Source organism: Molothrus ater, chromosome 11, assembly GCF_012460135.2.
Source record: "Molothrus ater isolate BHLD 08-10-18 breed brown headed cowbird chromosome 11, BPBGC_Mater_1.1, whole genome shotgun sequence".
In the NCBI taxonomy this organism is placed as follows: Eukaryota; Metazoa; Chordata; class Aves; order Passeriformes; family Icteridae; genus Molothrus; species Molothrus ater.
The window spans coordinates 7211142-7224851 of record NC_050488.2 but is presented as its reverse complement, the minus strand read 5'-3'; the positions used below and the strand labels follow the sequence as shown (position 1 = coordinate 7224851).

The following is a 13710-nucleotide window of genomic DNA, read 5'->3' as shown; positions in this document are numbered from 1 at the left end:
GTCCTAGACCATGCAATGAAAGCTGAAAATACAACAGAACCCAGTTTCAGTGCAAACCACTCTTTAATTTTCCTCTTTGTACAACAGAGCCAGCCACTTACAAAGTGCTAGTCTAAAAAACAGTCTGGTATTACAGCACACACACACCAGCCAAAGCCCAGCAGCTCAGAGGCAGAGAAAGCAGAGCTGGGCTGCTTGTTCTGCAGTACAAGAGTCTGTTCAGGATCTGAGATTGAACCCCACAGATGCATTTCTCAGTGTCAGCACAGGTAGGGAGGTGAGGAGGAGGACAAAGGCTACTTCAGATTGATTTATCTTTTAAAAAGGTCTTTTACTGTCCTCCGTTTTCCTCTATTCCCCATTTTGGAATGCCCACATGACTTACTTTCAGGGTAAAACAAACAAAAAAATGCTGATTAGAGTAATTTCAGTGCAGTGCTACAGCTTAAAAGTTGCTTTTTGCATGCTCCCCTCAGTAATAAGGAAAAAAAATTCAATATTAAGAGTTGCAAAAATAAAAATAAAACTAAACAGCAGAAGCAACTAAGCAATTGTGATCTCAAAATTTAAATTTTAATGCTTTAAAGCTAATTCCACAAAGGAGAATCACATCAGCAGCAGCATGCTGGCTAGAGACAATGCCCCCTCCTCCTCCCCATCACTTTCCAGGGCCCTGGCCAAGGGCTGCCTGTGCTGCCCTCCCAGGGTGCAGGGACAGGCACACTGCAATTTCAGGCACTGCCTGGGCTGCAGAAAGGTGGAGCTGAGGTGGAAAGTTTGGAGTTAAATGGATGAGCACTGCTGACCACCACAACAGGTGATGGCCAGCACTGAAGTCACAGCAGCTGCAAGCACATATTCCAGAGGGAACAAAAAGCACACTGACAGCCAGTCTCAGCCTTTCATTCTGCCAACACACTTGGATCTAAAAGGAAAAACTCTCCTGTTTGGTTCACTACCTTGAGCTAGATGGTTGCCTAAAAAATACACGCTAAGGCTCTGGAATTTTTCCCATTTTTCACATGGAAGACCAGTTCTCCATTGAGACTCACAGGAGTCTCTTCTCAAGAAAGACGGACTTGAATCCTATAAAGCAGCACACAGTAAAGGAGGACAGAGGGAAGAGCATTTGCCAGTTGTGACAAAAGGATGGAGCAGAACCATTGAACAGCAGAGGCAAACAGGACCTGGGACAGGACTATGACACCTGCAGCCCCACAGAGGGTGATTGCGTGAGGATAGAAAGGCAGCACTCAAGGGTGGAGGAGGGCTGAAAGAGCAGTCCAAAAAAACCAAAGGTGCAAGAGAAAAGGCTGAAAACTCACACAATCCATTGCATTGGGCTGTCATCTGAACTGGTGACAGCTCTGGGGACACAGTGCTGAGCTTGGCTGGAGACATAAATGAGCAAAAAAGGATAAAAATGCTGTCATCACTGCACAAACCATAGGAGAAATGCTGGCAGCAGAAAAGTGCTTACAGAGCAGCCTGGAAGTGAGCGGTGTAGGAGATGGAAAAGACAAGAAATCATCAATGTTATGCATGGTATTTTCTCTACAGAAGAACAGGAGCCAGAGCAGCTGTATCCTGCATCTCCATGGGGATCAGCCTGCACATATGCCACACCACAGGCAGGTATGATTCACTTCTGGCCAAGATTCCTGCATCACTGGATTCAGTGTTCACATGAAAAATGCTGAGTCAAAACTGCCCAGGAGAGCCTCAAATGCATCAGTGAAAGGATGCAAGCAAGAGAAACGTTTGTTGCTTTGCCAGGGGACCTAGGTACAATGGCAGAGACTGCAACAGACCAGATGTACAAAGATTTGAACTGAGCTCCAGAAAGGGTGCAGGAGGCCTCCCTGACATAGGCAGGGCCCACAGCAACACCAGAGAGTTGGCAGGAAGCCCCAATGCCGATTCACAGAATCGTACCCACCATTCTCCTCCACGGGCCCCTCAAGGCTCAGCTGTGCTGGCCTCCAGCTCAGGCTGTCCTCTCCCAACCCCAGCTAAAACCCTCAGCCCAAGAACCACAGCCCCAGCCCCTGCCTCTAGCCACACAGCTCAGCCAGATTTTAAAAAGAACTTTATTGAAGCTCCAATATATATTATTTTTGGCCTCTAAATACCCAAGTGTCAGCACCTATTCCTGGCTCTTCAGTGCTATTCTGCAACCCCCAGCACTGAATCTCTCAGTGCTTGATTTTCTGCTTGACCCCTACAGAAGGAAGAAAAATTTTCAGGCGCCTCAGGCATTGCTTTACGAGAGCAACCACTACCATGGTGGCTGAGTGCTGGAGGTGGTGCTTAGTTGGTGTCCATGCCATCACACTCTTCCTGGGGAGCAGAGGGGGCAGAATGTTCCTCGCTGTTTCGGCGCTCATAGAACAGCACATACGCAGCTTTTGTCTACCAAACAGAGAGAAAACCCATCTGAAACCATCCACACAGCTTGGCTGCAATGTCACACCCAAAGCAGGGAACCACAGTCTCAGCACAGCTGCAACAGCCTCAAGCCAAATACTCACCACTATTTGGTCTTCTGAAGCCACCGAGACACTGCTGTCATCGAAGTAGTACCACTTGTCATTGACCTTGTTCTTGGCGTAGGCAGTGTCTGTCAGGGAGGAACTGCAGCTCAGCAGGCTGGGCAGGGCCAGCAGGGAGTGCACACCTGGGACACTGAGACTCCAACCACGTGTGCATGCGAGCCAGGAGCCAGCTTTGGCATTGCCTGCCCCAAGCCTAGTTAACCAGCATGAGTATCTACAACATGCCAGCTGGCCCAGCTAGTCTAGGACCAGGTTCCACACACCAGGCTTAACCCTGCCAGCTGAGATACAGGGAAAAGAAACTTAGGGAAAAAAAGTAATAGGCTTTGTTCACTGCCCTTAAGTCAGAGCTTTCCCAAACACACACAGTTTAAGACTCTGCATTTTCACTTGAAAGAAAAATTTTCTGCTGCTAATGGATCTGATCTGGCTCTTGCAAGAATCCTCACTCATGAATGAAGTTAGAAGTCCCTCAACATCTCTTCCAGCCAAGACTTCTGTGACTGTGATCTCCAGCCTCAGAACACGTGCCCCTTCAGCTACAGGAGTTCATCATCCTCTCATGGTAAATTGCTTCTGGGTGGTTTTACAAGTGTCACCTACATCATGTATCTGCATGGACACCTGATACAGGTAACTCACCTACACTTTTCATCTGTGCTGCAGCAAAATCAGTGACAGAAAACACAGACTCATCACGTACCAAACTTGTATACAAGTGGGTTTTTCTCCTGATGAAACAACATTTTCCTATGTCAGCCCTTATCAGTGCAAAGGTGGAGACATTCTACTGTCAACCAGTGTCACAATTTCAGGTGCAGCACTGAAAAATCTGGACTCCACTCATAAATTGGGGAACACCATCACACAAACTAATGACAACTAACCAGGGTCCCACAGGCATCAGTCAGACCTCAGGCCAGAGACCTATCTGGCCTCCAATCCTTACAGGATCCCGATCCAATACTGCCTGCACGCACAACACAGATCAGTTTTGGAGCAGACACCTTAGGTGAGGGCTATTGGGGTGTCCCAGTGCAGAGCCCTCCCCTGTCCCCACGTTTCCTTGCACACCAAGGACACAGCAGCAGTTACTCACAGTGGCCCACTCCCATGGCTCCATAGTGATTGGATACTGCAATGAGGTCATACACGTATGAGCCTGCTCTTGGGTCACAGACAAACTCAGACATGTTCAAACCCCTGGAAGGAAACACAGAACTATCAGTACACCAGTAACCATCACTTTTTAGGAACTGAAGCATGGCACCAGCGCTGCTCTGCTGCTCAGGGGCCAGGTGTTGTTAGTGTGAAGACCAGGCTTGTCACCCCTCCCACACAAGGCAGGTCCTGACAAACACACCAAGCACTGCCAGTTTAGAGGGAGGTGTTGAATAAAACACAGCTTGGAGTGTCCCCGTGTAGGCATGAAGAGTGAGACAGGAATAGTAAGGGATATGCTTCATCCACAGCAGGATGCCAGCAAGCAGAAGCAGAGGGACAAGGCAGGCTTTCATTTTGTAATTGTGCAATACTCAATACTGCAAGTGCAGCACTGCCAAAAAATTTGCTAAAATTGCTACAGAAGTTCTCTTGGTTGAATCACATGGGCTTAAGTGAATTTCAGAAGAAACAGTACCTGCTAGTAATTAATGCTCTTTGAGATGTATAAAGCTGAACAGCATTGACAAAAACCACCCCCCAAAACCACTAACCCTCTCAACTCATGCCTGCTGTCCAGCCATTCAAACTCAGAAAACACTTGCTCCAGTTACAGCCTTTACAACAAGCCCCCCCAACGGAAACATCAGAAGTACATCTTTCTTGACCAAGCTCTTCCTGGCTTGAGAGAAGAACCCTACCTGATGGGGAATTCCACAACCGTGTCAAGTTTATCCCTCCAGTATCTGCTGTATGAGAAGCGTTTCAAATGCACCACCAAGATCCTGGGCAAAGACCACAAGTCAAACTTCTTCGTGGCCTGCTGATGTTTCTTACAGTTAGGGCAGTACCTAAGCAAGGAGTAACCAGCAAGGAAATTAATGACTGCATCAAAAGAAAAGCTTCTGGCCTTCCATTAAAAATGCCTCACTAGCACAAGCACAGCCCCTGCCTGACAGAAGGCACACTGCTGTGGAATATGCAGGTGAACATTCTGCCTCAGAGAATTCCAAACTCCACTTGCTTTTATTTTATAGTCCTACAGCAAGTATGTTGACTGCACATTGTACAAAAACTAATTTTTAAAAATAGCCTGGTTATTGGAAGCTGCATTCCCACTGATACTTTTTTCTTAAATATAAGCAGGAAACAAATACTTTTATTAACTCACGTCCACAGGCTATTGAGTCAATGACTTAATACAGATCTGACAGACTTCTCAAAGATGAGGACAAAAGGACAGACCTGAGAAATTATAAGAATCCCATGCAAAATCATGTGAACTCAGTTACATTTGATGGTAAATATGGCAGGCAGACAGAGGTTCTTACCACGGGTCATGTTCACCAAGTGTTTCCATAGTAGTGAAGAGCTCTATGCAGTCTCTGAGGGCTACAACAGCCTTCTTCTTCTGTAGTTGCAGCATGCTTCCATGTTTTTCAAATGCCTAGTGAAAGAGACAGGTACTTTATTCAATTCCATGTACTCTGTAATCCCTGACATCAAGAAATTACATGCTCACTTTCACCACACTACCTATTTCTGCACCTCCTTCCCCACACAGACAATCATCTCCAGCTTCCATCCACTTTCTTATGCTAAATAGTCCACTAGAGAAAATATATGTTCTCGCTTGGGTTTAGAGCTTTTATCAAGACAGTAAAAACTGTCTTATTCTGCTACAAAAAGAAGTTTAAAGATGACCCACCAGAACACTGTCTACTGTCACCTTTTAAATACCATGCAAATTTACATAGATGACTTATGAGAAGAGCATACTACAACCTGTGCCTCCTGTTCATCATACAGCAGCCTCCGTGTCTCAGAATCCCAGTCAATAGCAACTGCAGAAAAAGCTACCAAAAAAAAAGGAAATATTTATTGTAGAGGTGTAAAAAGAAGAAAGGAGAAAAAAAAAAGGCAAGAAAATAATTACCATTCAGTTTTAAGATTTTTCCTTCAACAATGGAGTTTATCTCCGAGGTCCCAGAGGAATTCACAAGGCTTAAAGTGAAATGCTGTTTCTTGCAAGGCTGCAGGTCTCTTGCTGACTCCACTTGCATACAACCCTCAGAGTGGCAGGGGTCAACCTCTGTCAGCTTTTCCTTGCCTTCCTCTCCACCATCCTGATGCTCCATCTCTTCAATGTCACCTGGACAAACATTTCAAACAAGGACAATGTAACAGGGCTTCAATGGAAGTTTAGCCTGACACCTCCCATGGACAGCTGTTTGCATCAGCCTGTACAACACACACCAGTTGTGTGGGAAGCAATGAAAAGGCACACAGAAAAAGAAACCTCTGCTTGCTAATCACTCCATCTGAAGCTGTATTTTCTCCTTTAGCAGATGCCAGTTTAGCAGAGTGCTCAGTTTGCAGGTTAACAATGACTCCTTCTGACAGCACACCCTAAGAAGCATCCCCAAGAGAGAATCAGCAAAGTTGCAGTTGGGTGTCTTCACAGAAAGGAATATGTAAGTCATCAGGAAAGTTATTTCCATTCTTTAGGGAAAATGGGCAGGTTTTTTCCCCATGTAACTTAATTGCAGCTGTTACCCTCAGGGCTACACTAGAGAATCACTTCAAACAGGGAAGGGAAACACTCATGTGCCATCAGCTTTAAAAGCTTCCTAGAGAGCATGTGGCCTAGGAATGCGACTGTTGATTCTGTGTCCTCCAACAGACAAATTTCTTCACAATCTTTGTCACCTAACAGGCCAGTTTTCATCACCAAAGGGCATGTCAGGAACGGCTGCCTCTGGAGGGAGGCACCTGGACACCTCAATTAAGCAAGGACTTCCCTGACACTGGTCAGAATGAATGCACATCCACACCTTGTTCTCCAGCTGCTGCACATCTGATCTCCCTAGGAAAGAAATGGTCTACAAGATTCTCCTTGTACCAAGCAGATGTCCAGCACAACAGTGTGGCTTGATCATGGTGGAGAAACAACCTGCTAGAGCCTAAGCCAAATACATACAGCACAAAACAAATGCTGTTAGAAAGCTAAAGTGCTGAAAAGCTCCCAGCAGATTTTGAAAGGGCTTTACCTTCAACCACACCATTGGAGCCATTGCAGGTTCCTCTGTCTGGGCAGGGTGGGGAGCATTCTTCTGCCAGAGGGAGTTTCACACAGCGGCTGAAGAGAAGGGATACATTTCTTACACAGCCATACTGGAGCTGTGCACCAGAACAGCAGCACACCCCTCTATCATCAGCTCTTGCTGCCCAATTCCCTCCAGCAAACCAGAACCCAACCTGTACAGCACCATTTACATTTACATGACAGCACCAAGAACCCTCAGAATGAGTCAAACAACAATTCCCTGAATCTTTGCTCTCACTGCTTGTTCCGTGTTTCACTGGCTGCATATTGAAAAGGCAGAAGTAAGTTATGGTGGCCCCATCTGTGAGCCCTGAAAACATGCCCTCAGTTCTGCTCCTGATTCCTTTTGCAAGGCTGAGCCAGCAATATCTGTTACAAAGTCAAAAACACCAGGACCTTGAAATGTCCCTGGGGCCTCCAGACACTAATGCAATGCAAATCCTGGTTTATACAACCCACACAAATCAAGGAAAATTCTCCCTGTTAACAAGGATTCAGTAATCCTATTACAGTGTAATTGAATAAGCAACCTCTAGAGCTTGGCACAGGACTCAAAGGTACAGCCATGACTTACCTGATCTGCTCCAAAACCACACTGTACAGGTGATCCACAGTGAGCTTGTGTTTGGGCACAGATATTAACAGTGGCTGCCCAAAGAGCACAGTCCCTGAAGTGTTGCTGGATTGCCTCACTGTCTTCTCCCGAAAGTAAATGGAGAGAGTAACATACTCTGAACCATCCTCACTTGGCTTGCAAACTTCATACCTGTTTGAAAGATAGGTATTTCCAGGGGTTATTTCCACTGCCAAGAAGCACAGCAGGTAGGACCAATATGAACTCAGTTCAAGTCTCTCCCCACAGTACAAGAGGGCTGTGCTGTCCTCATGCTACAGAGCAGTTTCCTGAACATACCCCATGGCTCACAGTGGCACAGGACACACACCTGCAAATGATTCAGCTGCCACCTTCCCTCTGTCTTTATTCCTAATTCAAACCCTGTTACCAATCACCTCCCAAGACACTACCCTGACAACTCCACCAGGGAAAGATACTAAATGTACTCTGAAATTCCTCTGACAGTGTCTGTTCCCCCTGGAGAAAGAAATCTTGTTGATACTTTGGGTCTTGAATTCTGCCAGCCTCTCAATCAATTGCATGGCCTGAGCTCACATCACTGAGCAGCTAATGTTTCATAAAATCATGAGTCTGGAAACATCTGCTTCACAGAAAAATCCAAGGACAGTAAACAAACAAGAAAAATTCTGGAAGACAACAAACAGCCTGGGAGAACAGTGAGGAGACTGTGACGCAGTTTGTGCCCTGGGTGAAACAGCAAATGAGGTATTTGCAGCTGTCAGAGGAGAGGCAAAAGTAACCACGTGCTCCAACACTATCACACTGTTTGCTTCAGGCCTATGCATTACAAAAGATTCATTTTCAGGAATGCCAAGTCACACTGCTCTTTAATTTAGTGAGTCACCTGTCCCAGATTTATCTTAAAACTGAAAGAGAAAGAAAGATTTCATGAAAAGATGTCACTACACATAATGACCTAGACCACAATCACATATCTGAGTGCCTCAAACTCCTAACAATTCTCTTCCATTAGACAAGCCACTCCCATTCTCTCCAGAGCTGAGAAACATTTTTTATTCCTGTGTTCAGAGCAGGGAGGAGAACAAATTTCAGAGCTGTAATTCTGCTTCATCCTACTTACAACAAAAAAGGATCCTAGCTTGGGACTTGGACTGAGTTCAGTAGAGTACACAAGGAAAACATCCTGCCAGGGAGTCCCAGCCCACCAAGAACACAAGAGCTCAGAGTCAGCATAAGAGTCCAATGCCAGCAGCTGTTGAGGTTTTCTAGGCTGTCAATGCTACTCAGCTGGACACCAGCACTGCATACAGTCCACACCTCCTAAAGTTTCCTGAGAAACAGCACTACAAAAAGGTGAATTATTTCACTTAGCACTGTTTAAACCACAAAAGGCCATAATCAGTCCCAGAATATAAGCTGTGATTAACACCAGGTCCTAGGAGACCCTTAGCCTGGACTCCTGTAACACAGCTCAGTGCATGCCACTCCTGTGACTCCTCTCACACCACCCACACTGCTCTGCAAGCAGCAATTAATGAAGCCCCATTTACACTCCACCCTCAAGCACCTTAATGAAGCCCTGCCCATGAGAAGGAACAGATGGAACAGAAATAAAAGACTATTCCCACAGGCAGGGGTCACCCATCACAAACAGCCAGCATGCAGCACCCCATAACACTCTGCAGAGAGCATCTCACACCCTTCACAACACAACAGATTACTCAAGTGTCCCTCTACCCCTTCCACCTCAGGACACCTTTAATATACTAGTACTAAAAGCAGACATATCAGAATCGAGAGCTGTCATTTTTATGATCTCCTGAGCAACAGCTATCCCTTGAAAAAATAACCAAAGCCAAAGTACTTTATGTACAGTGTAACAGGCTGTAGAGCTGATACTGGGAATTGCTGGACAATACCCCATAATTCTGTATGTTACAACCTAATTGAAATAATAGAACATGAAGGTGATGCTACTCCAGATGACACAGCATGGTTTTAGAAATCAGAAACATCAGCTCAGCTGCTACCACACTGCTAGATACTGGCTAATTGCCTTTATAATTCATGACAACTCAGAAGTGTCTGAAAACTGCTAAGTAATAGGGTAGGACTTGACCAGTCTTTATCAGCATTGTGGAGGTTCAGGTGTGTGGTTTCAATTCAGAAAGGAGGCAGAGAGCAATGAGGTAACTTTTGTTCCACTGCACAATGAAGGTAAAGCAAGTGCACAGAAGAATGGAAAGCTATGAAGGACCAGAGCTACAGGAAAGGACAATGAGCTGAACACCAGGCTAATATACAGGTTGTATGTTACTGAAACATTCCCTCACAGGTCCTGGGATCTGTGATATTAACTCCAGCTGCAAAACAAGGATTGTGGACGACAAGTCAGTCTACAGCAACAACCAAGAAGTCTATTTTGAAAAAGAATGAAGAAAGGCAGGGAGAAATGCTTTGCAGAAGCTGCCAAACAGATCTGTCTGAAGGGGGTTACTACTGCACAACAACCCAGAGATGCTGCTGAGAAGCCACAACAGGGTCAAAAGTAGATAGTAAGAATAAACACAGGATTGGAAAAAAACTGGGAGAAAGTGCTGCACATATTCTGATCTCTTCTAGAAGTGGAGATACTCCTAACCTGTTTACTTTCTTTCATAATACCAGAACACATGTAAACAAGTAATCTAAGAGATCAGAGACTGAAAATGCAACTTTCTTAAGACAATGAACAGTTTGCACTGCAGAAACTGGTCAAAAGATTTTGCCAGTCTTTCAGAGGAACAAGATTAAAAATGATGAGGAATTCACACAGGAGGTTTCTACAAGGCTTAAATAAATACAAGTTCATTTTGGAAAGGACGCAAACTCTCATTTCAAACAAGAAAACCCCAATTTTACTAAGTGTGAAAAAACTTCACAGATCAATTTGCTACAAGATCCTACACATCTCAAATGTTTTGTATAAAACTACTGGACCTGCTGGTCTGCTGACCTCACTAACTCAGTTCAGTAATTGCTGTAGGCTCAGTCCCACTAACAAACCCGACACCTCTGCAGCCAGCGATGGTTGTTCAAGACCATGAAATTATTTAAATGTAATACACAGCATGTTGTAAGAGAAGGCAGAAAACATGGCATGTATGGCCAACTGAATAGATCCTATTCAAATATGCACACTTTTATAGGTTAAAGGTGACCTGCAAATCAATTTGTGAAACTTTCATCAACATAAACAATACATGTTCTGTAATATGCCCCATTAGCCAGGCTAAGAGAACAGGGGTATCTAGTTTACCCATCAGAACATTTTTCTTCTTAAGTTCCTCAGAACTAAGAAGAAACACTAAGAGCAATGCCCCTGAAATGGGCTGTGGAGTTTGTTTTCATGTGGGACTTACCTGAGCCCTTGTAGGCCGGCTCCAAGCTCCAGCAGGATCCCTGGTGATGGGACAGCACCAGCAGGTGCATGTGAGGGGTTACATTGGAGCGGGAGCCGGAGGTCCTAGGGGGGCTGGGCTTCCCAGGACCTGGGGAAAAGAAACAGCAAGTGTTTGGGTTGTGTGCTGAATGCTGTGCTCTGCTTAGCCTGGGCAATGAGAGCATTCAGTACAAACACTGAACTACTGAATCAAATTGATTTGCAGACCACCTTTACAGGAGAGATTTCTGATCATTTGCCACAGACCTGCCTGTCCTTCCACAGAACAACATGCTTGGAGAGAACCATTTCCAGCTGTGAGAAGTGAGATACTCCCACCATTCTCTGGCTGCACTGCCCCTGCATGGTGGGTCAGTGGTCTTGTTTCAAGGCTTCTACCAACCCTCTCCACTTCTGCATCTCAGCTCTTCTCTGATAAATATTAATACAACTTGCTCCAGGACTACCTGACAGTTCCAAACCTGTCAAGACGAGAAAGAGATGAGTGCAAACCCTTGTGAAAGAACAGGCTTGGACAATTTCCAAAATGTCCAAATCCTCCTTCCCTCTCAGTGGAGAAGAAAATGTACAGTTTTGTTCTCTTGTGTAAAAGGTGCCAGGTAAATTTTGGAATGCATTTCAAAGTTACTTAAAGTCACCTAAATATCAACCAGTGTGTATTTGCATTTCTTCTTTTTGAGGTTTTACCATCAGAGAGCTCAACAGGTAAGATAACAAACCAGAAGAACTGATGAACCAGAAACTGAGCAGTTCAGAGGAAAAACATATCTTAGACATCCAAGGCACATCTTCATTTTCCAAATTGCAATCCATTCAGCTTAAGTTCCAAATGGAGTCCAATTCTTGCCCCCTTCCTCACTCCTCCAGATTCAGTATTCCCAACCACTTTAGTGGCACATTAAAATTCACAATACACATCTCAAGATATCCAAGATGCCCTGCAAAAACTGAATGTGACTTCCCTGATAAGCCTAGGGTGAAAACCAGAAAAAACCCCACAGTTTTTCCTGCCACTGAAATATCCCACAGAAGGTGGCAGCTCAATATTCCATACATCCCATATACAGCACATTTCCCAAATTTCACCAACAGCACAGTCTGGACTACAATACCTATGTCTGCAGACCATGTCCTCTGTCAAGCAAATGCTCAGAAAAGCCAAGGCCCATTCCAGCTGCTCTATTCCTGCTGCAATGTGTTGTGAGAGCTCCTGCCCTCTGACATTTCCAACCCAAGCATTTCAAGGAAATCCATGATCTGCTCAGTAACAAACCAACAGAGACCCAAATCAAAAGCTGAAACTTAAGAGACATTGGTGTCAAAAGCAAGACACCAGTACAAAAGTACTGACTTTAATTTTTTTAAGCCACAGCCCTGCTGGAGCACAGATCTCCTGCAGTGTTAGGAGTTTTTGAATTTTGGATTGAGATGTCTGTTGCCAGCTGGCCAGTGCACAATACAGTAAGATCAGACGTCTGGCAAACCACAGGGGTATTGTTGTCACAGGCAGGCCTGGCTACTGCTCTCAGCAAAGCAAGCTTACAGAAACACTGTTAGAGACTGACATTCATAATTAAATTTTTCAATCCTGAAACAGCTTAATATGATGCTAAGAAATGTACAGAAGGCAAGAACTACCAGTTTAAGTTACAAGCAGATCCCACAGCTTCAGAAGCACTGACACAACTGATTTCTGTTACAGGAGACAGCCACAAAGGTGATCATGGTAGGAGATCTGAGCAAGGTCCTGTTTATAGGGGAATAATGAGAACAAGGAACACAGGAACAACTGGATGGCAACTGCTCATGAACGCAGAGCCCCAGGGCTCTGTACTGCCCTATCATTGGATATCAATGAATGATATCCAATCATTCTTTGGATTCTCAAAGTCCAGCAAATAAGCACAGATGATTACTAAAACAACCTTGGTTTGCTTCTGCCAGTGGAAGGGAGGAGTGCTTCTCAGGTGAGGAAACTGTTACACCTTAAAAAAGTTATTTAAATGGAAGGGTGCAGCCTTCAGTTTATCACAGCTTCTCTCAGAATTCACTCAGTGTGGAAGAATCACAGGAAGGAATCGGGAAGAACAAAAGAAAAGGCCTGTGAGCTCACCCAAATTCAAAGACCAGGCAACAAAATAGTTCAGAAAAAGACCTCAAAAATCAATAGAACCCACTGAGCCATGTGTAATTTCAAAATATAAGTTTGGGAAATATGCATAAGAAATATCTGTTTCTGAATATGCTGTACTGATTTAACTCTGTTTTAGATAGTTTTTCCCTTTGTTTTCTAACCAGTGAAAGAAACTTAGCATCTAACTGCAACTACTTAAAACAAGGAGCGAGATATACACATTACAGTTTTCCCACAGGGAAGTCCTGCTACTGGACATTACTGGGAAATAAGAGCACATGATGAGCATGTAAAAGGGACAGGATCAATAAAACATGAGTTAGGAAAGAGTTCAAGCACATGAGACAGCGAGTATCATGAAGTGAGTATCATTTAAATACAAGAGATACTTTGATTCTAGAAAACATCTTTTACTTGAAGAAAATAAAATTAATTGATGGTACTCAGTCATATCCCAGGTCTCATTATATGTCAAATTGAAGCACACCTACATTAACATTTAGTGCCTAAGAAAAAGGGGCCAGGACTACCAGATAATCCCTTTCCAGTTTGTTTTTCACACCTGACAGCTGACATAGCTCTCACTTGGCTTTACTGCACTGAGCCCAACACGCTGAAATGATGCAGCTTCCCTATGTGATTTATAAATAAGTAATGCTATTGAAAACCCATCTGTTCTGTAACTTCTATCTTCCTAGACTCAAAGCTGGTATG

General features: G+C 44.5%; 1 protein-coding gene across 1 annotated transcript in view; it reads right to left on the bottom strand.

The window, feature by feature from the left end:
- Positions 1-44: 44 nt before the first annotated feature.
- USP4 (ubiquitin specific peptidase 4) overlaps positions 45-13710 on the bottom strand; it is a 33068-nt gene continuing 19402 nt past the window's right edge. The window contains exons 14-22 of the mRNA XM_036391288.1: positions 7397-7588; positions 6767-6855; positions 5653-5868; positions 5502-5572; positions 5048-5163; positions 4418-4567; positions 3655-3758; positions 2532-2620; positions 45-2412 (exon numbers count right to left, since the gene is read on the bottom strand). Of these exons, the coding sequence (XP_036247181.1) occupies positions 2311-2412; positions 2532-2620; positions 3655-3758; positions 4418-4567; positions 5048-5163; positions 5502-5572; positions 5653-5868; positions 6767-6855; positions 7397-7588 (1129 nt within the window). The 3' untranslated portion in view covers positions 45-2310. The remainder of the gene's footprint in view (positions 2413-2531; positions 2621-3654; positions 3759-4417; positions 4568-5047; positions 5164-5501; positions 5573-5652; positions 5869-6766; positions 6856-7396; positions 7589-13710) is intronic.